The 26,572-nt window shown below is 51.0% G+C and overlaps 1 protein-coding gene across 3 annotated transcripts in view; it reads right to left on the bottom strand.

The window, feature by feature from the left end:
- Positions 1 to 26,572, bottom strand: part of LOC105466056 (cadherin-23) — a 386,971-nt gene that overhangs the window by 213,679 nt on the left and 146,720 nt on the right. For all 3 annotated transcript variants that reach the window (XM_071069711.1, XM_071069712.1, XM_071069713.1), the window contains exon 7: positions 1,920 to 2,114. In XM_071069711.1, coding sequence (XP_070925812.1) covers positions 1,920 to 2,114 — 195 coding nt within the window. The remainder of the gene's footprint in view (positions 1 to 1,919; positions 2,115 to 26,572) is intronic.

The following is a 26,572-nucleotide window of genomic DNA, read 5'->3' as shown; positions in this document are numbered from 1 at the left end:
GGTGGGGAAAGGGGAGGGATCCTGCCAGGCTCCCAGCTGTGACTCTGGGGCCCATGGCTGTCAGCAGCTTGTTCCCAGAGGATGCCTCAATTTCCCCATCCTGGTACCTGCTCAGCGGTGGCTGGGAACTCACACTGTTGCCTGTAATGCCAGGCACGAGAATCTCCTTCCTTGGGGAACGGCTTAGCAGCCAAGGGCCCAGCGCCAGCCCCGAGAAGGACTTGGTGTCAGCTCCTCCAGAAGCAAGGGGGAAGCCATCTAGAGAGGGACTTCTAGGGCCCCTCCCGTTCTGCTGCTTCCAAGCATGATTTCTGGGAGAGTAATGGCAATTTAACTGTATTCATCATCCCAGCTTGAGCCCAGGCCTCTGGATAGGCCCCGCCACCCACATTCTTGCCTGTGCCCAGCTCTGGTCTATTCCCCACGGTCCAAAGCCATTTTTATGGTGGATGGAAATTATCCGACAGCGGGCAAGCATCTGTGTGTTTCCGGGCCCTGGTGTGTGCAAACAGTGCGGTGGAGGGGCAGTGCATGTGTGGGTGCCGGGCTGCGTGCAAGGTGCAGGCGAATGTGCACAAAAAGCAAATCCTGGGCTTGCACGTCCTCTTGACCCCCGAAGTCAGTTTTACAAACAGTAGCACACAGCTCCTCCCAGGCAACTAACACTTAACCAGGGGAGAAGAAAAGAATGTGAGTGTCACCTGCAGTGACCTCCCTCACAGCCACTGGGCCAGAGACAAACAAGAAGTTTGCATTTCCTAGCTCTTGAGGCCTTTCTCTGCATCTTGGCCAAGCCTTGGGGCACCCCATCTTTCAAAACTGGATTCTCAACCCGGTTCAGATCCAGAGCCTTGGATCTGCAGCCTGTGACCTGCCACGGAGAGCCCCCAGCACTGCCTGCAGCCCCCTCGACAGCTATGTGAGTCAGGAGTGGATGCTGTGTGTCAGGCAGATGGGACCTGGAGGGGTGAGAGGGATTCCCATGTGTTTTTGCTCTTGGCACAAGCTTTGTCAACAGAATCTAAGGGACAACAGGCCAGCTTATGGCTCTGTTGCCAACTGATGGCTCCAGCTATGCCCCGACGTAGCAGCTGGGAGCAGGGAGAGGGGACGGGTAGGGGGAGGACCCTATTTAGAGTGTGGCTTGCCTATTCCCCAGGATCTCCCAAACAGCCGGCGCAAAGGGCATGCTGCAATGTTCTTGAGACCTGGAGATGTCTAGCCATGCGGCACGGTGGTCAGGGCACTGGACTGAGAGGTGGACAACCTGGGCTTGGGTTCTTGCTCCCCCACTACTCATGGGCTGTGTGACTCTCAGCAGAGTCAGCCATCTGATGGGATAATTACCCTCTCCTGCCTTCTGCCCTTGACTCGCTCATCTTGGAATTCGCAGGGGCCAGCAATGTGCTTGGCACAGAGGAATGCTGTAGAAGGACACCACTCTGTAGAGTAGAGCCAGGATGCCTGAACTCCTCTGGGCCCTGCATGTTGGACGGTGTCAGGACACAGCTGGGTGAACACCTCTGTCCTGTGTCCCAGAGAGCAAGAGGCGCCCTGCACTAAGAATGTCTCAAGGAGGTTACCCGAGCCGGAGTCAGGCTCCTGGGTGACCATCGAAAGTCACTGAATTGCTCCTGTGCCTCAGTTTTCTCATCTGCAAAATGGGCATCTTAACAATACTTATGACATAGGGATGCTTGAGGTTTAAAGTCCCTTCAAATGCTCAGCCCGGTGCCAGGGACACAGCACGAAGCCTCAGCAATGCCAGCCTCATTTCTATCATGACTGTCACCACTATTGTTATTACAGATCCTCGAGTGTGTGCCACTGGGTCAGTGTCCCATTGGAATGCCCCATTGCTCTCTTCCAGGGTGGGAAGAGGCAGCTGGAACTGCCGGGGCCCCAGCGTGGAGACTCACCGTGGCGTTGACCGTGAGCTGGTAGGCCTGTGTGGTCTCGTAGTCCAGCTCCCGGATCACTGTGATGATACCGCGGGCACTGTCAATGGCGAAGAATTGGGAGGGGGGCTGGAAGGAGTAGAGGACGCTGCCCCCTGCCCCCAAGTCGGGATCTGTGGCATTCACGATGAAGATGGGCGTCCCCACCGGTGTATTCTGGGGGTGAGAGCAAAGCAAGTACAAGGGTGAGCCGGCGCGGAGCAGCTGTGCCATCAGAGCCGAGTCCCCCAAAGCCCATTCTCTACATCCCTCAGCCGACCAGACCCGAGGCCTTGTCATTTTCATTCTAGGAGGGGCCCAAACATTTAAAATGCAGTATCTTTTTTTTTTCCTTCTTCTTCATTTTTTGATGGCCTCCTGGTGGCTGTAAACAGCACCAGTTCCAAAGATGATCTGCTGATCCTGGAGTTCTGGATGAGGGTCTTATGGTCCCCAAACCTGTTTCTTGGTGGTTTCGCTTCCTCTGTCAAATGCCCCTTGGCTGCCCAAGCTGCAGGCTTCTTTTCTGGGGACCAACCTCAAGCCTCCCTCCTGGCAGCCCTTCACAGACAGACCACGCACTTAATATAGGGGTGCTCTTCACAGGGCCCCGGGTCAGGCTGGAAAGGGCCTGCGGAGAACAATGCCATGGGGCTGCTGAAGGTTCTTCCTGGGTTTGTGGATTTGCCCCCATGAGCAGACAAGTGTCAACCTGAATGGGCAGGCTCATGTCCTGCCTGTTCCAGCCACTCTGTCCACTGGGGACAGGAGGCAGATGCAGGACACCCCTCTCCTCCTCCCCATCCGTGACTCCCCAGTGCCCTTTGCATAGAACACAGATCCTTGTGGTCCATCCCTGTTTCCCCCTTCACATTTTATTTCCTAGGGGAATGGAGCTATTTGTACTTCTTGAACCCAGCAGGCTCCCTCACACCTCTGGACATCTGAATGTGCTTTTCCTTTGCTAGGTTTACCCGTCCTAATTCAGCTGCTTGGAAGATGCTCATTCCCTCCAAAACAGAATGAAGTCTGCAAGGGGGCAAAGCAGACAAGTGCTAGAGTTTCAGGGATGGACAGACCATTTGTTGGAATCCCAGCCTCGCTGTGTGTCTTTGGGTTAAATACATAATCTCTCTGATCCTTAATCCCTTCACTGTACACTGAAGCTAATCATATCTCATAGGGTTAGTGTGAAGAATACACAAGCTCATGAGTGTAAACATTCCAGCACATAAGTGCTGAGAAGACAGTAGCTGTGATTTTAATTTCTGGAAACCTAGAGGGGCACAGACAAGGGCACCTTCAAGGGTGGGGTAGGGAGGTGTCAAGAAGCACTGATATCAACAGTACCATCCAGGGCATTCCCTGTCTACCCACCTCCCTGGCCCCATGATCCACCCAGTTTTGCCTTTCCCCAATCCCCGGTCCCTCAGTGGATTGCATCTCCAGGCTCTCTTGCTGGCTGGCTTCCAGTCGGGTTCTGCCAATGGGAAGTTCTGGTAGGAGCTCCCAGAGCAGGAAGAGAAAGAGTTTGGGGTCTTACTTCCTCTACCCCCTCCAGCTCTACCCCAGCAGGCTCTCCTCCCCAGCCCCAACTCTCAGTGGGCTCTGATAACACTATGTTCCTCTCCTTCTCCCTTCAGCCCTAGGGGTAGAACTTTCCCCTGTTGCTAAGCCCTGGGTACCTTAGCATCCCTTATTTCCACCTCTCCTCCCACTTGAGGAGATCTTTCTGAGGTTCTCAGCTAACCCACAGTTCTCTGTCCTGCCCTCTCTCTCTCTAGATCACACATAAGTGCCAGAGCCAGTCCCATGAATCTAGAATGAAACACTTCATGGGGGCCCACGGTTCCTGCCACAAGAAAGGATGACCACATTCTGATTTCAGAGCTGCCAGCCCCTTGTGTGAAAGTCTGTTTTTATACTTCATATGTATCTATATCTAGCCATGAATAATATAAGATACTGTTTCATGGGTGTTTGTAAATAGATGGTTTTCATATACAAATAGATCACTCTGAAACTTGCTTTTTAATTCAACATTATGCTTTTATGTTTATTTGATTTGGTAATAAAAAGTCTTCCAACGAAGAAAAGCACAGGACTCAACAGCTTCACTGGTGAATTCTACCAAATATTTAACAACAACAACAATAACAACAACCACCACCAAAACAGCCAGCCCTCACTTCAGAGCACTCGGCCAGTCTACTTAAACCACTCTGGATGAAGCTGGTGCCCACAGGAGAGGGATGGCTCCCGTGAGATGTCAGCTCTCCAGCTCCCTGCCTCGGGGAGGCGAGGACATTTGACTGTCCATACCGCATGGTCCTGGGGGAAGCCTCTCTGATCTTCCTGCATCTGATCAGAGGATTTAAAAGCAAGATTCAGGAAATGGTGGAAAAGGGGAAAAAGAAGTGATGGTCTCCACATCTGACCTTCTTGGATTATGTTTCATGCCCTGCGGTGAAAACCCATTTAATTTCTGCATAACTTAGAGAAGGTTTTAAATGGGCCTGGCAAGGAGCCATTCATATGCTTAGAAGGGACAAACTATTGGAGAGAAAAGAATGCTGACTTCCTGCATTTCAGGTCCTGGGCACCACGTTCTATCAGGGAAGTAGATGGGGGGAAGAAGGGGCACTCATCAGCACATACACTGGGGGCTTCTCCGAGCACCCAGCTGCTGTTCCATGGAAAATGCACAGACGTGCACACAGATCTGCAGACTCAACACAAGCAGATTTGCTTTATGGGGCCAGGTGCATCTGGGTTTAGGCTACAGGGAGTGACACCTGGTGGCTCAGAGCATGAATTCTGAGTTAGACTCCCTAACTTTGAGTCTGGACTTTTCCCCTGGGAGATTACAGACATATGCTGTTAAACTTCTTTTTGGCCTCAGTTTCCTCATCTGTAAAATGGAGCTGTTAGCAGCTCCTACCCAAGAGTTCGACACTAGGCTGGCCAACATGGTGAAACCCTGTTTCTACCAAAAATAGAAAAATTAGCTGGGTATGGTGGTGCATGCCTGTAATCCCAGCCACTGGGGAGGCTGAGGCAGCAGAATGGCTTGAACCCAGAAGGTGGAGGTTGCAGTGAGCCGGGATCATGCCACTGCACTCCAGCCTGGGTGACAGAGCAAGACTCTGTCTCAAACAAACAAACAAACAAACAAACAAACAAAGAATTATATGAGATAAAGTGTGAAAAAAAGAGAGTCTCCCTGGGCCAGATACACAGCAACATTGAGCAATATTCAATAAATGGTCATTGCGCTTATTACTATAGTAATAAAATACCATTACAGGCAGGGTGAGATGAGCCCCACATAAAGGGGGAAGTATTATAAATAGTGTAAACAGTCAACGAATCTCTTCACCATGAACTTGGGACAAATGGGTACCTTAAAATTCAGAAAGAGAACATCTCCGCTGATTGGATCCTGGCTGCTGAAGACAAGATAAGGATGGAAGAGCCCCAGGAGACCCTCCACAATGGGCTTGAGAGCCTGTGAGGGGAGGGGTGGGATCTGAGGCAGGGGTGAGAGGGGCACCTGGGGGCCTGGGAGGAAGCCAGTCCTGACCATACACCACCCTGGATGGCTGGAATGCAGGAGCTGGAAGGAACCTTGGGGTCATCCAGTCCAGCCTCTCCGTTTCCTAGGATGGACTACAGATGTGAAAATGAGCCCAGATGGGGGCGTGCCTTGCTCCAGGCCTCACAGGTGGATCATGGCAGAGTCCATGAGTGGAAATCGGGTGTCTTGACTCATACAGAGTGCTCTGTCCACCTCACCCAAAGAGATGCCAACCGCTGCCTCCCCGCCCACCCTCCTTCCAAGAACAGTTGCTCCTCATGACCACAGCTCTGCTCTAGATGATAGGTCTAGGCACTCTCATTTCTTCCAAGTAACTTCGGACCCAGGCCACATCAATCAGGTGGGGCCTGAGAAATTAAATCAATTTTCTCTGAGAATCTGAAAAGAAAGATCTTTGTTATCTGTCTGGAGTGAGCACCATGACAGGCCGAAAGCCACACACAAGCCACAGTTACAGGGTGGCAGAGATGCCACGGGCAGTCAGAGGAAGCCCACCTGCAGTGAGCGGAGCAGAACACAGTGCAGGAGACAACACAGAAACGAGGGCCTCCAAGAGCCTCCTACCATGGCTGTCCCAGGCCCCACTGACTTTGTCTCCTGCCTGTGGCTGCAGTGCTGTGACCTGCCTGTGCTGTCCTTTCTGTGGGCACCCCACTTGCTCACACTGGCTTGCATGGGTCTCAGTTCCTTGCTCCTGCCCCCAGAGCATGCCCAGCCATGGGCAGGGCCTCCTCATTTCCACAGCTCTACCCCAGGCTCACCCAGACCCTCTGCTGATGGGATTCTACCTCTTTAGCGCCCGCAGCAAGCAAAGTGCCAGGTCGCTGCTGCAGGACTGCTAATGAGGGCGCAGTGCCTGCCACACGAGGCTGGAGGTTACAATGGAGAGAAGAATAAAGGAGCCCGGGTAAATGTCAGCTCCCTCTTCATTTTAACTGTCCCCAGACACTCCTATTAACATGCAAATCCAGGTTGCAGGCAATTATCAGCATGTGCATGGGGAGGTGGCCGGATGGGCAGGGGATGGCCTGATCATGGACTTGACATAGTCAGTCAGGACAGGCCTTGAAGAGAGATGCTCGGCAGGGCCAGGCTTTGCCATCTGAGGACAAGGAGAAAGAGTGGAAGGTGTCGCTCTGGTGTCTGGGGTTGGGGCTCGGTGGTGTCTGGGGTTGGGACTGCACGGGCTGGAGTTGTAAGAAGCAGCACCAAGAGGCCTGATTCAGCTGGGGGTTGGGTCTCTCCTTTCCAGGGCAGCTTCTCCCCACACCTCCATTGTGGAGACCGGCCCTGGGTCCACCTTCTTGCTGGAAGGGAGCAGCCGTGGTCTTTGGAAGAAAGACCCCACGGGGCATGATCACTTCTACTTCTGAGGGAGGCCTCTTGACCCACTTCTCTGCCCCACCCCTGCTTCCCTCCTCCCTTCCTTCATGGTACCCCCCCTGCCTGGTCCCACCTTTACGGCCCACCCTTACGGCTTCTGGGCCATTTCAAAGGAAGTATCCCCAAATGTACACCCATGCCTTCAGGGGACCAGGGAGCACGTCTAGGCATTATCCCCTTCAAAATTATTGCACCTGCCAGGTTGTCTCTCTCACCAAGTGACCCACACCATGCAGGTCGCAGGCAGGGCAGGTCCTGCCTCTTCCAGTTCCCATTTAAGCTCCATATCACTTCTGATGGACCTGCTGTAAATGGGCCACCCTGTGCAATTCAGAGACAAATAAATCTTTTTGCTACTCCTGGGGTGACAAGGGAATAGACTCTGGGAAAGTTCTGCCGTGCAAAGGATCTTGTTCGTTAATAATAATGATAAATAGCTCACTTCTCACATGCAGTGTGAGTTACATTACACTCCAGGCCTCTCCAGAGGTGGCTCGGGTGCTCACTGGAACAGGGTGAGGGAGCGCGTGCAGCGAGGGAGAAAAGGCCACAGGGAGAGGGGCAGAGAGGCAGGAAGGAGGAACCAGACAGAGAGAACAGTAAAGAAATGGGGGCAGGGAGGAGGGGCAGGGAGAAGGAAGAGCACAGGAACACAGAGGAAAATGCGGTGAGAACAGTAAGAGGGGCAGGACTGAGGGCCAGAGTGAAGACAGAATGAAGAGGAAAGAGAATTTGCAAGAGAAAAGGGAGGAAAGGAAACTTGGGGAGAAAGGAACTAACTGAAACAGGAAAATAAAAAGAGACATTCTAGAGGAAAAGTTATGAACACAGGAAAAGATGTACAAACATTAAGCAGCAAGAGAAAGGAAGATAGGAGAGAGAGAGAAAAGAAGGATGCCACACCCTCTCACCTTTGGGGTGCACCTACTCCCTTCACCCCCTGTAAGACTTATGCTGTACCCTTGATCAAACTTTGGCAAAAAGCCCTACCATTTCCACCGTAGGTGCCACCTCTAAAGGCGTTATTAATATTTATGGAATGCTTGCTAGATGCCGCTACAGTCTTTAATATCTTATTATAGAGCCTGTTATAAAATGCATTAGTAATAAATTCCTGACAGATGGAGTTCTGACAAGGTGCAGGCGCCTCGGTGGATCAGAGCTGGTAACAGAGCCTCCTGTGCTGCTCAGAGGCTGGGCTGCTGCCTGCTGGGGCTGGGGTGGGGCGGGGAGAGGGGTTACTGGGATTCTGCCCCTCCGTCCTCTGCCCTTGGTTGCATTTTTACGCACCTTCACTCCCTGCTTCCTTTTCCCAGATGGGGAAAATGGAAGGTCAGAGAAATGAAGCCACTTGTGCAAGGTCACACAGATTGCAAGTGGTGGAATCAGGATTCAAAGTCGGGTCACCTTTCTGTGACCAGACCTCAGGATTCCAGAGATAACGATGGAGAGTGGGCTCAGGGCCCCTCCTAAGTGGGACTTCCTGGTCTGGAAGGGCTGCGGGTGAGGGTGGCAGCTGAAGAGGCCTCTAGGTAAGAGAACAGAGGATTGGTGGGAGCTTTAGCCTAAAAAGAGTTTCGGAAGGAAGGAGGGCACTCCGAAATTGCACACTTCCACTGAGAATAAGGAAAGGGGCTCCCATTGGAACAAGAAGAATTCAAGTCAGAGGCAAGGAACTTTCTGAACATGGGCTCCTGGGGCAGAGGAGAAACTGCACTTCAGTTTCTGTTGGACGCTAAAGCAGGTGCCTCTTCACTGGTGATTCTGGAGGCCTACTGGGATGCTTCGGGAGGATGTCACTCCCAAATATGGGGGTTTGTGGCATTCCAGCTTATGGGGGAGCAGTGATGGAGGAGAAATGGGGTCTATGGGAGAGGTGGGCTATGCTTCTTTCTCAAATAAGCAAGAAGGCACTTGAGCGCAGGAGGACAAGGTCCACAGAGGACAGTACAGGGGAGAGAAGCAGGAGGGGCGAGTGCCCACGGGGCATCAACACATATCTCAGGGAGCCCCACTCTGGTCAGGGAGGGGCACATGTGTGTGCACAAACCCATGTGTACCCGTACTCTGGCATCTCTATCTGGAGGAATCGGGGAGCAATAATTTGGCGCCATCTCTTCTTTCTACCAGTATCTGCTCTTTTGGGTGAAATGTACTGGATCTAAAAGGTGCCAGGTATGCTCTGAGAGCCGGGGTGGGCTGCCAGCTCTGTGGGCTGGGTCCTAAGTCACTCACACCCTGACATGGCTCGAGGACGTCTCTCTGAGCCTAGGTTGGTCTCCCCAGCTGTTCTGGTCTCCTCCAGAGCCAGCCCAGCACCCTCCCATCTCCAAGTCCCTCCTCAGAGTCCCTCCTTCGCAGCCTCCAGCTGTGTACTGGCTTTTTGGAATCCCTGGAAGACACTCATCAAAGTGCTTACTGAATGGCCCTCCTGACCTGCTGCAGCCATACCGGACCTCCTCTCTTTCCCGACTCCCACTCTTCACCCTCCTCTTCCTTTTTGTTATTTACCTTGGCCACCTCTTTAGTCCTGGCACTGTCACTTGTGCATAGAAGGCATTCAATAAATGTTTTAAAAGAATCAGGATTTTGTGGTAAACATGGCAGATTGAACACATCCATTTATTTCTGTTTTTGTCCCAGCCCCTCACCAAAATGACAATAAAGGAATTAAAAATGCATAAATCCACAAGGGCAAAAAGAACAGGAGAGGAAACAACAGCAGATGAGATATGTCAACAAAATTCTGGAAACTGGAAACAGATGGGCCAGTTATAACTGCCTGAGGAGATGGGCGAGCTGAAGCTCAGGCCTGTGTCTCGGAACACTGGAAAAGCTCGGGACTTGGAGACAGCAGGTGATGCTGAGTGGGAGGGAATGGGGTGAGGCTGGACAGCTTTAAAAAGAGTGGTTAGACTCCCAGATCCCTTCCCCAACTCTTGCACAAAATGTGAGATTTACTTTCTAGAGGGTCTGAGTTAGTTAAGCTCTGGACTCATGGCTGGAAGCTGAACCAGGCACTGAAAACAGGGAGGTTAGGAGGAAATCTGTACCTTCCCCACAAATCCCATCCCTCATCAGGTCTCTTTAGCCATTCAGCCTCCTGAAGCCTCCAGGCAGTAAAAAGGAGAACTGGTGCAAGAGAGAAAACACGAACATTGACATGTTGTAGATCCCTCGAAAGAATAGCCAGGTCCTCCTCCAATCATTCCATAATGGAGCCCACTGGTGAACAAGCAGTCCCAACCGTGCCCTGCTCCACACATACACAGCAAACTTCCAGGCAGCTACGTGCGAACTCACCTGTAGATATGAAGAGACAACTAAGGATCACTAAACATTTGAGAATAGCCTCTAATGTGAAAGACAGAGTGGGAAAAAACAGTAAAAAGGAGTAACAACAATAAGCATCTTTAACATCCTCAGGGAGACAAGACACAACATCTTTGGAAAAAGAATATTCCAAGAGGAAAAAAGGCCCAGTAGAAATTTAAAAACTCAACAGAAGAGTTGGAAGATAAAGAAATTTCCCCAGTAGGAACAAATTCAAAGAGAGGAAATGGGAGAGAAAAGTAAGAAAATTAGAGGAGCAGTTCAGAAGATCCAACATTCCAACTAATAGGAATTCCAGAGGAAAAAAAATACAGGTCAGGCATGGTGGCTCATGCCTGTAATTCCAGCACTTTGGGAGGCCGAGGCAGGTGGATCACCTGAGGTCAGGAGTTGAGCCAGCCTGGTTAACATGGCAAAACCCCCATCCCTACTAAAAATATGAAAAATTAGCTGGGCGTGGTAGCGGGTGCCTATAACCCCAGCTACTCGGGAGGCTGAGGCAGGAGAAACGCTTGAACCCAGGAGGCGGACGTTGCAGTGAGCCAAGATCACACCGTTACACTCCAGCCTGGGTGACAGAGTGAGACTCTGTCTCAATAAATAAATAAATAAATAAATAAATAAATAAATAAATAAATAAGTTAAAAAAAAAAAAAAGTAAATGAAGAGGAAGAAATCATTCAAAAAGTAACAGAAGAAAATCTCCCAGATCTGAAGGACATGTTTCCAGATTGAGAGAGACCACTATGTGTTCAGAAGAAAGACTTATACTGAGACATAAAACCATGAAGTTTCAAAAACATTGATTATTTTTTTAAAATCCTGAAACTTTCAGAGAGAAAACAAAAGGCCACATACAAAGGATCAAGAGTCAAAGTCGCACCGAAGTTCATAACAGTGACACTATAGGCTGAAACACTAAGGAAGAAAGAATTTCACATTACAAAGAACACTATTTCCATTCCAGAATTCTATATGCAGCCAAACTATCAACAAACAAAAGCATAGCATGAACATATTGTTCAGATGAAGTGGAAAAAAATTCCCATGAATGCTTCTTTCTGAAAATTACTGAAGAGTATACCTCATCATAATGAGGGTGTAAACCAAGAAAGAGGAAAATATGACATTCATGAAACGGGATCCAATAGAGGAGAAAGACAACAGATTTCTCAGAGTGACTCTTTTCCTCCCCAGTGCTCACCCCACATCAAGCCTCCAGAACACCACACAAGTCAGAGCACAGCTGGTCCAGGTTGAGACAGGAGGGTGGACACTCCAGGGAGAATGTTGTTAAGAAAAATGCAAATCAAATTTTAAAAATTCAATATACTTTGAATATGCTGAGAGGCTCCCTACATCAAGCATTAAGGAACACTAAGAAACAAAAAAAGAAGTGACTATTAATTCTAGGAAAAATAAAAGAGGAAATATAATTACAGTATATTATGTGGCTCAGCTGTGAATAACATTTACATAATCATAATACTGTGTACACTAAATGATGTTTTAGCTAAAAAGAGAAATATAATTATGTTTAGAGATGGATAGTGAATGTTAAGAGAAGGGTGTTTATGTAGGGTGTATGTATGTTACAAGTAGGACGTAGTGAAATTTAAGAGTAGGATGTTTGTGTAGGGTGCACGTACGTTAAGAGTAGGGTGTAGTGAATGTTAACAGTAGGGTGCATGCTCCAGTGTGTGTGTATAGCTAAGGTAGAGGATGGTGTAAAAGTGAAATTCTCATCCTTCATAGGTGGAAATCAATAGATAATATTCAAAACTAAAACAATGTATAAGCATATGATTTAGAATATTAGAAATTGAATGAGATTCTCTCAGGGTGGGAAGCAGGAGTGGTAAAGAATGAATCAGGGTCTGCTGCTTTTATTATAAGCTGAGCTGTACTATTTGACTTTTAAATTCATACATATATTCGTTCGATAAAAGTTAATATCAAAATTAAAAACAGTATTTCCCTATGGCTGTACCACCGAGTGTCCTCCTCCGTTTCTTTTTCTTTTTCTTTTTGAGACCGAGTCTCGCTCTGTCACTCAGGCTGGAATGCAATGGCATGAACCTCCACCTCCCGGGTTCAAGCAATTCTCCTGCCTCAGCCTCCCCAGTAGCTGGGATTACAGTCTTGCGTCACCATGCCCAGCTAATTTTTGTATTTTTAGTAGAGACAGGTTTTCACCATGTTGGCCAGGCTGGTCTCGAACTCCTGGCCTCAAGTGATCTGCTCGCCTTGGCCTCCCAAAGTGCTGGGATTATGGGCATGAGCCATGGTGCCCAGCTGCCTCCTCCCTTTCAACTCTGCCCCCTATAATGGCTCCTGAAAGTCCCTGCCCTAAAGCACTCATCCAGCATCTCATTTTCCCCAAAAACACCATCATGTGCTCCAAGGCAAAGTCTCCCAGACCTTGACCGTCACCATAGTCTCATCAAACCTTCTCTCTTTAAACTCCTCTTTCACTGCTGCTCCACTGGGGCCTCGATTTCAGTTCAACTGTTCCACGTGCCAGCCCCAAAGCATAGTCCCCTCCCAGGTCCGTGCTCATGGTGCCTCTGTCTTTCCGACCTGCGTTCCTTTGGATATTTCCCCTAGAGGGCAGAGGTCAGACATCACCACCCAGTGACTGACACTCCCTCCCTTAGAAGAGGTTGTTGGCTCCACCCAGGCTTCTAGCACACATGCCTGGGTCTGGGGTGAGACACCCTCCCCCTCACCCCATGCACACATGTGGGACACGCAGGGCTAGGTGGAGTCTCATCAGAGGGACATCTGGGGTCTCCCCCACTTCTTCTCAGGAGCTTGACTTTCAAGGCCAAGTGTGATACCCAAGCATGAAATGGCCCTAGCTCCTTCCTATTCAGAGACTAAGGAGCTCCAAGGCAAATTTCCTTACCCTTGACTCCAACCCAATGACCTTCCTGTAGAATGAATGACAGTAGAATTTGGAGATCCCCCAGTGCCACCTGCCATCACTGACAACATTCCAGGGCCATCCCTGCACCTGCCTCCTCCAGGCTCCCCCCGCACCCTCTCACTTGCAAACCAGCAGGAGCAGAGGGAGAGAGCACATGGCAGCAGAGGGCAGCATGCATCAGGGACGGACGGCTGGACCACATACAAAGGATCAAGAGTCAAAGTGGCACCAAAGTTCATAACAGTGACACTATAGGCTGAAACACTAAGGAAGAAATAATTTCACATTATAAAGAACACTATTTCCATTCCCAGCAGTTGGCTAAGGGCTGTGTGCAAAGAAAAAGGGAACAGGAAGGGCCATGATGACGGTGCAGCCCTGGTGCCCGCCCTGGCCCCAACACCCAGGATATCTGCTTTTAACACGAGGCGGCATGTACCAAGTACCACCCCCTCCCTCATGGGCTGGGCTTCTGTTTTCCTCTCCATGAAATGGAAGGAAACCAAGAATAAAGGTATGAGTTGGGAAATCCAGTTCTTAGCTATTTAGAGTCATCATCTCATACACCTCCCTGGCCAGAGTGATTGGTCTGATTGGCTGCTGGAAGCCTCATACCCTCCTACCCTCAAGTAGGGACTTGGAAACAAGCTTCTGGAGACCAGGAAGGATCCGTGTGGTGCCCATATTCCTCTCTACGCACACTGGCCCGATTAGGAAAATCCCGGAAACAACTGCCCCAGACTGCGTCACAGTCCGACTGCTCTCCAAAAACAATCTTCCCGACTTCCTTCTCTGTTGCTATGCAATGTCAACATAAACATCTGATGCCTCAGTGTTTCCATCCAGGAAATGGGTATAGTAATCCCTATACTATCTTCTATATAGAGCTGGGGTGGAGATAAAATGAATTAACTATGGAAACATGTTTTTAAAAATCAAAGGCCAAAAAAAAAAAAAAAAAAATTCTCACAACTTTCTGCAGAGGCAAAAAACTTCAAGAGAAAAATCTGGGGAATGATACGATGCGATCTATAAGAAGAGTCCTGTCTAAAAAGCTAGCCTGCAGTCCAGAAGCTGGGCCATCACGTTCCAGGGCACTGTCTCTGAACCCAGGGCTGCAGGGGCTGGAGGCATGCAGTAACCTTGAGGCTTGGTAGAGTCTGAAAAGTGGTGACTGAGGGATGCAAGGAGCCTCCTGGAATTTTTTTAAAATAAGAAAAAGAGCACTTTGGGAAGCTGAGGTGGGAGGATTGCTAGAGCCCAGGAGTTAGAGACCAGCCTGGTCAACATAGTGAGACCATCTCTACCAAAAAAAAAAAAAAAAAGAAAAAGAAAAAATTAGTCCAGTATGGTGGTGTGCACCTGTGGTTCCAGCTACTTGGGACTCAAAGGTGGGAAGAATGCTTGAGCCCAGGACATTGAGGCTGCAGTGAGCTGTGATTGTACTGCTGCACTCCAGCCTGGGCCACAGAGTGAGACCCTGTCTCGAAAAACAAAAAGCAAAAAAAGAAACCTGCTTCATGGAGTTATAGTGAGGCTTATGGGAGACAAAGTGTGTAAAGTGATTAGTGCATAATGGGTGCTCAGCAAATCTCTGTTTCTGTCGTAATGCTATTACCTCATGGGGCTGTGTAAGGGTTAAGGTGGAGATGTGCATAGACAAGGGTCAGTAAACTGTAAGGTGCTTTGCAGATGTTACTTATGGTGGGAAGGTCTGGAAAGGGAGGGGAAGGTTCTAAAGGCTGAGGTCCCTGCTCTGCCCTCAGCAGAGAGAAAACTCCCAGGGAACCCTCTGGGGATCACATGTCCCCCACCTCCATCCCAAAGGGGACCACTCTGGGTGTGCAAAAGCCTCTAACACTGCCCTGAGCTCTTTGTACCCAGATGTCCTGCTCACAAATGGGGCTCCATCTCCCTGCCCCCAAATTCATTCCCTTGCATGATGATGAATCATGTTAAACAAAATAAATATGCAAATCTCCTCAGGGCGGGCCTTACATCTATGGGACGCTGCGCCTAACAAATGGATTCTGAATAAGAAGACAGCTCCAGCAAAGCAGGCTCTCTTGCTGTCTCTCCTCCCCTGCCCCTTGTACTCCTCCCACCCCTGTCCCTCTGTCCCCAGCCTGGTTGGGTGTGCATACTGAAGGAGTGGGTGAAGGCGGGAGCAGAGGCCTGGGCAGGCATAAGTATGGTGGGGTAGGCTTGGTGCGGTTTCTGCCTCTCCAATCCTGAGGCTACAGCTGCTGGCCCTTCGGGCGGTGTGATGTGATAAGCAGAACCTGTCACTTGGTTCCCCAGGGCTTAAGGGCCGACAGAGCTGGGGAAGGTTTGCGCCGGGCTGCAGGGGAGCTGAGGGGTGGTGAGAGCTGGGGGTGTGGGGAGATTGGGGGGCACTGGACCCAGGCAGGGAGAGGGCAATTGCAGAAAGTCACTGGGCTCTGGGGACCTTGGGGAAATGGCTTAAGCTTCAATCGATGAAGAAAGACCGAATGATCCTATTCCAATGTCTATTCCAATGGTTCACACCCCTGGCTGCATATTAGAATCACCTGGGGAGCTTTTTAAAAATATCGGTGCTGGGGCCCAGTCCCTGCCTCTGTATCTTTTAAATTCCCATCAAGTTCTCATGTACAGCCAAGGTGGGGAAGCACTGCCCTAGTCCAGGAACCCTGTCTTACAGATGAAAAAGCTGCAGTTGGGAGTGGGGGTACTGGATGGTAGTCACACAGATGGTCCCTGGGGTAGAGTTCTCACTGCAGGTGCCCATGTTAGTGCTGACTCCCTGATGTCCCCTACCTTGCCCTAACATGAATGTAACGTGGTTTCCCAAACACACAGTATTCTTAACCTGGAGGGAAGCAGCACTGGGTGGAAGAAAGAGCCCTGGATGGGGGACAGAAGACCCTGGACCAGGGTCCCCTGTGTGATCCCGGACGAGAATCAAAGCTTTTTGGCTTTTGGGTCCTTGTCCATTCAATGACGGGGCAGACCACATCACTCCGCACTCCCTTTCTGCTCAGTTGTGAGTCCTTCCTCAAATCCAAGCCACTCTAGTTCCACGCCAGCCCCTTTGCTCTGGGACCATCCTCAGAATATAAAAAGGCAGTGTGTTCTGAAGTGAAAATCAGTGAAAGCATTTCTCCCTCCCTTTCCTGTTTGTTTTTTTGTTTTTTCAGAGCCTCACTTTCCAGTGAGACACATGACACTCTCATGTAGACTAAGCACAGGTTAAAATACTCCACGGCCGGCTATGGGTGCTTGCCATGTGCCAGGACTGCGGGGCACAGTCCCTGCAAGTGGGCAACCAGTGAAGGAAGGACTTTCTGAGAGTCAAGGGCACCATGTGCCAGGACACCAGAGGCCTGGCCCCCTGTGGCCCTGTCCCTCCAGCTGTCAGGTGGATCACTAGCTGGAAAGGATGGGAGGACACAGAGACATCAATGCGACAAACCCAAACACCTATCTAGTTCCCCTCTTCCACCTCTGTGTGACAAGTACCGAAGCTCTCTGAGCCTCAGTTTTCTCATCTGTAAAATGGGGCAATAACACCTTCCTCCTGCATCTGTGGGCCTAGCAGTAGTGATTCTGAGACACTTAGCCTGAGGCCTGGCCCACAGTCATAGCGATAGCAGTCACATCACTGCAGGAAACTTCCTTATTGCCAGTGGCAGCCTCAGCTTCTTATACTTGGGCGGGGGCAGCCCAAGGAGATCATTCACCTGAGGAGCATTCCCTGAGAGGGGAGGGTGCTGGATGGTGCCTCTGTCCCTGCTAGGGGAGGTGGAAGCCCCGCTGCAGGGGTTGTGGGAGGAACAGGGCGGGGGGTCCAATTCCTTGGTCTACTGTGCCTTGGAGACCAAGACCCACTGGGCTCCACTGCTGGCTTCAGGGACAGCTAGAGGTCCTGAGGGTCCTTGGGGTCAGTCTGGTGGTCTTCTCATGGCACACAAAGACCATGAGAAGACCACCAGGCTGACCCCAAGAAAAGTGGGAAACCAGAATCCTGGGTACACCCTGCTGGAAGGCTTTCCCAGGATGGCCACGGCCTCATCTGCTAAGACCAGGCTTGACCAAGAAACAAACTAGTCTTCTCTTCCCTACCAGAACCTCAGGAAGGTACCTTCTGGGTAACTGAAGGAGATAACCAACCGATCAGGAAGTTCCAAGGGCCTTCCAAGCCCCTTCTGGAATGAAGAATGCAGAGACTCGATTTCCACCTAGAAACAGAGTCCCACCCCTCCCTCCTCCTCCTGGCCCCGGGGTGCCCAGTGAAGGGCCCAACAGCTCCTAGGGCTCCCTGACCTTCCCCTAGGAAGTGGGAGAGACCAGGGGTAGGAATTGCAAATGACGTTCATTAAGCAGGGTGCTAATACCATGAATTGCAAATGAAACCCAGATGAAGAGGACCCTGGCAGCCTTACCTCTGTTTGATATTAATTGGGCGACACTTTGTTTTAATGGTACATTAATTAATGCGGAATTTCGACGGAAGTCCTCGTGACACTCACATTAATACAAATGAATTCATTACCGTCGGTGTTATTACAAGAAATGACAAATAAATCTGTAACAGTGGGACCCTTCAAATAATAATCACGAATCATTAGGTTTGCCGCTCGTTTGTACTGTAGCTTGCAAATATGTGTATATGTTTTCTGCTGCGAGGGAGCCTTGCCTTTTGGCTGGGGGAGGCAACCGGTGGGGGCTGGCTGTGGGGGTGGAGGGGAAGCATCTTCCAGACTTTTCCACATCTGCTTTTCCTTCCCTCCTCCACCCACCCCAGGACACTCCTCTTGGCTCTTCCCAGAACCTCCCCCAGGCTGAGCAAGCCCCATGTCAGCAGCATAATTGACGCTGCCCCTGCCCCTGCAAATCCAGTATGCCTGGTGTATACTCACTGGCCTTGAGGATGGGACGGTGGGGGAAGGAGTAACAGCACTGGGGCCCTGGGGTGGACTTGGGCCTGAAGCAGCCGTTCATTCTCAACACGTTTCCCACAGGCAGACTTGTCTTTTTCCTTTTTGCTTTCTTTTTTTTTTTTTTTTGAGACAGTGTCTCACTCTGTTGCCCAGGGTAAAGCATAGTGGCACGATCACAGCTTACTGCAGCCTGAAATTCCTGGGCTTAAGTAATCCTCCCATGTGTCAGTCTCCCAAGTAGCTGGGACTACAGGTGCACACTACTACATCTAGCTCATTTATGTTTATTTTAATTTTATAGAGATAGGCTCTTGATATGTTGCCCAGGCTGGTCTCAAACTCCTGGCCTCAAGTGATCCCCCCCACTCCCAAGCCTCACAAGTCGCTGGAATAGTCAGTCTGGTCTTAATGTGTCACCCCAAACCTCAGAACATCTTGTGGGAGAATTCATATGTACCATGACCAAAACTATATTAGAAGTTTTATGTACTTTCTCCTCTTCAGCCCTCACCACAGTCCCTGAGGCTTTATCCCCATTGTAAAGGAGAAGAAACAGGTGTAGAGAGGTCAAGGCCTTACTCCTCGATCCTAAGAGGAGGGGCCAGGCTTGGGACTCAGCTCTGCCTTAATCCAAAGCTCCCAACACACTGTTTCCAAAGATAAGTTTCCATCTGCGGAATGCCCGTTAATATCTTGGTGGAGGCAGGGATAGCTAGATAAACCAGCAGGCTGGTCCCAACTCTCCACACTACTCTGTGCTTCAAGGTCTGTGGGACCTTGTAGTCCCACAAGGCCAAGAAAGGAACCTCCCCGCCCCCGCCCCACAAGCTGAGTCTGCAGCTGCCTTCCTGATCATCTCTCACACCCTTCAGTGCCTTGGAGTTGCAGTCAAGACCATTTTTGCTTCTCTGGGGCAATAAGTGAGGCCCCAAGAAACTACCCTGGAGGAAAGTGTAAAACTTGCCTGAGTGACCTAGGTGGATTTTGATCTGGAAACGACCTGCAGGCCGCCTCTCCTCTGTTCTGCACTCAGGGCAGGCAGTGCCAGTCAGGCACAGTGCTCTTCCCAGACTCAGCTTCAGGATTCTCTGGCCAACATGCTAATAAGCAGCTTCCATCGAAGGCTTGGGGTGGTGCATGATTTGAATTGCTGCTTGTTACCCCTGTTTACAGCATCTTTCCCTGGAGCACTTTAAAATAGAGCCCAGTCTCCTCTGACAGGGATGCCCCAGAGCAGTTCAGCTCAGTGGTCAAGAGATCCAGTAAATGACCCCTCTCTGGAGTTCCTCCAACCCCACAGGCTGGGACTCTATGCATCCGTGCCCCCTCCTCTCCTAAATGGGCTAATCGGTCAGTCTTCTCATTCACTTACAACAGCTTTCTGACCTTTGGCAAACAGGTGAAACAATATGGAAGCCAAATCCAGCTCTTTCCAGCCCTGAATGACCACCAATGGGACAAACTCCGTGGGCCCTGCCCAGTGACCTGCCCTCTGCTCTGGCCCAGGGAGCCCCAGCTCGTGGAGGTGAATGCCCTTTAGCTGTTGGCTCCTATTTCAGGGGCCAGATCCTGGCTGATCAGCAGTGGGCCATGACCACATTTGGGTGTCTGGGGGCTCTGGCCCCTCCCCTGCTCACGCTCTGCCTCATTCACACTGGTGCTGAATGAACCAATTAATCACCTAACACTGTTAACTGTACTAATTACGCTTGCTCTTGAAACTTGTGGAACAATTATTTATTGTCTCTGCCTCATGAGCTATCAGTTATGGTGACTGCAGGCAGGAAGTCATTTCTCTTAAACCAAGAGAGAGGTCTAGTCAGGCTCAGAGCTGGTTTTTCAAGAACCCTCTGGCAGGCTTTGCCCAAGTATGGCAAACCCAGTGGCTTCTTCATGGGGACAGGCTTTGCAGTCTAATAAAGGAGGCAGGTCAACACTGATCTTAAAGGAAGTCTTTATTATATGAAAGTTGTTCCCCTAAAAGATAAAATGACAACCACTAAGTACTACCCTGAGGACTGTACTACTTCCTTCTTCCCTCTGTCTCTGTGTGTACACAGTGCCCCCCTTGGCAAGGTTTGGCATCACACACCCAGAGATCTGCAGGGAGGATGCACATGCACATGGGACTACATTTTCCTCCTGGTTCCCCAAGTTGGGGCTCTACATTGCCTCTTCCCAGCCCACCTCTGAAATTGCTTCCCTTGTCTCCTAATCCCTTCCACTTGGAGGAGAGCTGGTGCCTCTGACCAAGATCTACGTGAAGATAAAGAAGACATACTTGGTGGAAGCAGCTGTCAGGCTCTGTGCACCCCTCCTGGACCTCGAGATATTCCTGTCCTCCGACGCCACTGGATTAGGAGCTCAAACCCATATGCCATCACCCCCCTCCACCACGCACACACATACATGAAGACACTCTCCCCTCTCTGCCTCCACCCTGCACGACAGTGTGTGATGTGGCAAACACGTATTTATTCAGGCACGCAGCAGGCCCCTGCAGGCTGTGGCCCCGTCCCCTGAGCTCCCTCCCCTATCCCAGCCCTCCCGCTGCCCCAGTGCTCATTTCTGAACGTCAGGGCAAAAAGCACTTAGAGCCAACTGCTGAGCCCAAATCTATTCTGGTGCAGAGAAATGCACTCCGTCACCACACAGCTGACAGGCTCCAGGCAGGATGGAGGAGCGGCGGCCAGCCTCCGACTGACCCTACCCCACGGGGCCTCTCTTCCAGCTCCTGTCCCTGGCTGGAGTCAAGCATGCCAAGTGGCTGCTTAGCCCTGGCCACAGCAGTTGAGACACCCCTATCTCCATGGAGGCCACTCTGGGTCCCAAACAAGCCACTGTCCACTTGATACCTCTGCAGGAGTCTCAAAGACGGTATAGATTCAGCAGGCCTAAGAACAAACTCTGGAAACTGTGTCCTCGGCTCCATGAATGGCAATACATTCCCTCTGCACCCACCACTGAGCCAGAAACCAGACTCTTCCTTGCAATTCCCTCTCCAGGAGCAGTCTGCTCCTGCCCCTCCCACCCACCACCATCCCTGCGGGGACCAGCTCACTGGGCTCCACAGCCTCTCTGGCCCTGCAATGTGGACTCCCCCGTGGCGCTATGAATGCTCTGAAATACATATCTGGGCGTGTCACCACAACCCCAACCCAGTCCGCCAGTAACTCCACAGTGGCTTCCTGCTGACCTCCAGATAAACGCCACAGAAGCCCTTCCACGCCTGTGTGGCCTGGCCTGCCTGGTTCCCCTTCTCTCGGCTTCACTGACTCCTCACTTCCCTCTAGTCCTCTGGCCTTGAACTTCCTCAGATGAACAGGGTGCTGTGCTGCCTCCAGCTGCTGCCTGTGCCATCCATCTGCTAGAATCCTTTCCTCATCTTCACCCCCAACTCTTGCCTGTTCAGCCTTCACATCTCAACCAGGCCTGTTTCCTCCAGAGGTTTCTCTGACCCCTAGTCTGGGTCAGGTCCTTGGCTGTATTTGCTCAGAGTTGCCTGGCTATTCCCTGGGTCTCCAATCTTACTGACATTAGGTGACTCTCTGGTCACCATCTGACTCCCCACTAGACTGTAAGCTCCTTGAGGGTGGGTCCACGCCCAAGTCTGCTCTCCATTGTGGCCCCAGGGCCCAGCCCAGTGCCCTGCATTAAACGGTTACTGAAAAAAATCACTGTTGAATGAATGACACCCTGGCCACCTGTCTCTTGACCTGCCCCTCATCTGCCTATTTAGTGAGATGACTGGGAAATACCAGCTCTGAAGTTTCTCCCTCTCATTCATTCAACAAATATTCACCAGGCATTATGTCCTAGCCCCTGCTGGGAAGTGGAGGCACACTGACAGGCACCTAGAGAGTCTAAAGGCATCCATGAAGGCAGAGTGCCCATCTCCATGTCAGGAGGTGTGACAGGAAGGGCAATGTACCTGTGTCCTAGCTCCCAGCTCCTCCACTGCCTGAATCTGGTACCCGTAGATCTTTGCTCATGCTGTTCTGTCTGTCTGGAACATTTTCTCCATTCATTCATTCCACTAATAATGACCATGCACACACTATATATCAGGCATGTTCTGTGTTCTAGGTGCAGTGGACACGCAGGCCAACTCCTATGCATGTTTCAGTCCCAATTTGTTTATCGCCTCCTCTGGAAAACCCTCCCTAATTTCCTGAACCTGGGGTGGGTGCCCCTTTGGTGGGCTCCCAGAGCCCGCATTCTGCTCTGCCTCCATCACAGCATTTATTACATCACCTTAAAATTGCTTGCATTGTATTAAAACTCCACAACTGCCTTGCTCACCACAGTAGCTCTGGTACCATCATATTGCTCTGCCTGGTACATAGCAGCCACTCAAAATCCATTTTTCTGCACGAGCAAATGCCTCTGTTTCTTTTACGAGTGTCTCCACAAGCTCTAAAGGTAGAGAGGAAGATGCTTCGGACTGAGTTGCGGTTGCTGAAATAAACATGGAGAAGCGGCATTTGTAAGGAGACCGTGGCCAGCAATGGAGAGGCGGAGGGGCTTTGAGACGAGATACCAAGAGGGGATACAAGCTGGAAACAGTGATTTCCCTGTCCTGGGTCTGAGAATGCTGTGATCAGAGGGGAAATGAGGCTGCAAGACCAGAAACGCTTAGATGGGCAAACTTGGACAACTGGGTTGCTCGACTCCAAAGCCCTCTGCTTTCAGCCTTACTTCTGTTTGGCCCTGGTACTTCCCTCGGGTGTCTATACCAGCCCAGATGTCCTCCTGGCATTGCCCGTCACTTCCCAGGGCGTAGGGGTGGCCTCTGCAATCACTCTGTCCTCTATCTGGAGAGTCGCCTCCCCTAAGATGATGCGTGCTTCACTCCCTCAAGGTCTCTGCTCACATGTCCTCAGAGAGGCCCTCCCTGGCCACAAAGCCTGCTCTAGACACTTGCCTGCTTTATTTTTCTTTGTGGCCCTTCTCACCAGCAGACATAGATGTATGTGTTGGTTCTCTTGTCTCCCCCACTGGATGAAAGCTGCCAATAGCAGGGACTCCATCCGTTTTGTTTGGCTGAGTTCCCAGCTCTAGGAACAGTGCTTAGCACACAGTAGGCCCTTAAGAACTGTTTCTTGAATGATAACAAATAGGAAGATGGTATGTGGCAACTAAACTTATCCGACTAGCTAAAAGTGCAAAAGACTCTTAGGGGGTAAGCATCGGGTCTCCCTATGGAACAAACAGCCCCTGCAGGGGACACAGGGCTCATTGATGACGACAACCTGAAGACAGCCCGAGAAAGCTGAAGGTGCAAACCGTCTCACTTTTAATGAAACGCACGGTGGATGAGAACAGTCTAATGGGTTTCTCCAAAGGCCACTGACCTCTCCGGCAGGGACAGCTGCTCCATCCTCCCCCATCCCCTGCCATGGCCTGGGAGCACGGTGCCTATCTCAATACCACTTCTCCTCTCTGCAGCCTTCTTTCCCCCTTGTAGCATGAACTAAAGAGATTAAATGATCAGCTGCCAGGAAAGGCTGGAGTGAGCACTGCTGTCTCTTTCAAGCTATTGCATCAGGTGCTTCTGGCCTAATGGCTGTTTGGTGGATGCGAATCCCTCCTTCGACAGTAAGTTAGAGGGTGGATGTGGCTTTCCCCTCCTGCTGCTGTCACCAGGGGTTGGGGTCGGGGACTGACTGTCCCCAGGGTTACCCCAGGCCACACACTGCACCAGTCACAGACACCAGACCCCAGCCACGGACCATCTCCAACCTCTAAATCTAGACTCTTTAACTGTCAAGAATTGGGAACATCATTCGATGGGCTCCTGACTGGCTGAGAAGTCAACTGAAAATGATCTGACTGCCTTTGAAGGTGGGGAGTTAGGAAACGGAGCACTATCTTCTTCCCCTAGATAGCTGTGGCCAAAGTTCTTTGTCTTGTGGGTCTTGTCTGTGGCATTGGCGGCTTCTACTTCATGCCTGATTGTGGGGGGATGGGTATTTGGGGTGTGCAGCACATCCCAGGGCAACATGCCTGTGGCCCCGGCCTGGCGTGGGTACGCCCTTCTTCTTTTCCGTCCCGGTCACTAACTGGTTAACCCTCTGCCAGCATTCCCACTCCTGTGGCCAGAACACAAGGCAGAGGGTGGGAGTGGGCGTGGGGCAGGCTCTGCTGGCAGGGCCCTGATTGCCTTGCCTGCCGCCGTCCAGCCCCCAGCCTGCTCCCATCGCCAGCTTCCTCCACTCTGCCCTCCCCCTGGTGAGGCTGGGGGTGATTGGAACCCCTTCTGCTACAGCTGATTAGGCCTGATTTCACCAGCCTGCTTCCACCTCTGGAACCTTCCCTGTTATTAAAGTTGTTTTCCGTCCACTCTCTCGGTCCACTGGATGAGGACAGTTTATTCGATTTGATTTCTACCCCCACCTCCCTTTTTTCCGCTACTCCAGTCCACCTCTCCTGTGTCTGTGGCAGCCAAGCAGACCAGAGTTCTGCAAAAACCAGGAAAATTAACTTCTAACCTCAGGAAAGAGCTATAATAAAGCCAGGTGAATAATAAAAGCTTCATCTAACATAACTCTGATTAAAAGCTCAGGCCTGCCTCATCCTATCCTGCCCACGAGGAGGAGGCTGGCCCTTTAAAGCAGCTGATGGTTGAAGGCACGGAAAATACAGCCTGCCCTGGCCTCCAATTTGCTTTTTTCCATCTTTTTTTTTTTTTCCTCCTTCTCAGGCTTTGTTTTACAAATTGGGGCACTCTCTAAGAGGCCCCAGGTCCCATCTGCTGCTCTTCATTGTACTCTACAGTACTTAGCAGCTTTGGGAGAACCAAGTCACTGTGAAGCAACAGGTCCCAGCAGCCCTGGGACCCTCCGCATCCCCACATGGGGCGGGGTGGCTGATAAGAGGGTGCTGGGAGGTTCAGCTCCACCCGGGCCCCTGAACTCTATAGAGCCTGAAGGTAATCACAGTGCCCATCTGGGCCTCAGTTTCCCATCTGTCAAATGGAAAGAACCTTTTCCCTTGCTAAAGTGGCCAGGAGAAGCATGAAGACTTGTAAAATTCAGATTGCTGATGGAAAAAAAAAAAAAGGTTGACTTCCTCCCTCTCCGCTTGCACTGTTATAACCAGAATATATCTATGCGGAACTGGGTGAACAGGAAATCACCTGGCATGTATTCAGCCGGCATGGACAGCGTCGGCTGCATATGGACCCTAATAAACACGCTGTGGGCCAGATCCTGGAGAGGTCATCGCCATCAGACATCTGATCTGTGGGTGCTTTGACAGTGAGGGTAAGGAAAGAGGGGAGCTGTCCCCATCCTCAAGTCTACTATAGCAAGGTTTCTTCCAGTCTCTGGATAATGGAGGTCCTCGGGGGCAACAGGCTGAGGATGAGGGTGACAAATTCTGGACTATACTGGGCTGCAGAATTGAGAGCCCTGTTTGAGAAATCAGATACTTGGGTCCCCACCCAACTCCCTGTACTCCTGGGGCCAGGCGCTCAGCTCTCTGGGCCTTGGTGTCCCCACCTGCCCTGGAGGAACAGGGTCTCCTAAATCTGTGCATTCAGGCTGTTCTGAGAAGTTCTGGACTTGCTAGCCTTGCGTTACAATGACCTTAGAGCACTGCAACCCTGCATAATTCCACAAGGCAAGGGCACTCCCATCCAGTTCCCCTTTTCGATGATTGTCCCCCACTTCAAAACCAGGGGCCCCCTAAAGCCCCTAGGCTCCCAGAAGCCCCCCGCACCCAGCCACCCTGGAAAGGAGCTTGCTGCTCAGAGCCTCAAAAAACCCGCTTGGCCTGTGCCTCTCCAAAGGGGAGGGGTGGGGAGAGCTGAAGTGTGGCAGCCTGGAGCCCGGCCCTGCTGGTTGGGCGGGTCAGTTTCATTCACCATTCCCAGCCTTCTCTCCCTCAGGGCACCAGGCTGTGGAGGCAGGAGTCTGGTGCTTTTCAATTTCACGCCAGGTATCAGCAGCCAGGTCTTGGCTGGCCTTATCTCCTGGGCCTCCTGCCTAGGTGGGCGCCTGCTGAGCTTAGCCTCCCTGCAAAGCCCAGAGAGAGGCTATTCAGGGCCAAGACTTGTGGGCAGAGGGGGCCCTGGAGAACTGACATCTGTTGGGCAGGTGGGAGGCCAGGCTCTGAGTCCTGCCATCGGAGGCGGCAGCCTTGGTGACTAAGAATCCTTAAGCACAGCAAGACTCTAAAGACAGAGGATTGAGGGCTGCAAATCACAGAGTCACAGATTATCACTATTCTCCTAGCTGGACGACCCTTAGGGATTCTTTTGTCCTCTATCCTACTTTCCCTCATTCTCCATATGAGGAAAAGGAGGCTCTGGAGAAAAGAAGTAACTTGCCCAAGGTCACACAGAGCTAGCAGAGCTGGGATCCAACCCCAGGCTGTGATGCCCAGATACCTGACTGTGAATTACTAAGCTACATCACCTTTCTATCTCCAAGTCAATGACATTGAAGATCCTGAGAGGGTCTTCACA

This window comes from Macaca nemestrina, chromosome 9, assembly GCF_043159975.1.
Source record: "Macaca nemestrina isolate mMacNem1 chromosome 9, mMacNem.hap1, whole genome shotgun sequence".
Lineage (NCBI taxonomy): Eukaryota > Metazoa > Chordata > Mammalia > Primates > Cercopithecidae > Macaca > Macaca nemestrina.
This window is presented reverse-complemented; position numbering and strand designations above follow the sequence as displayed.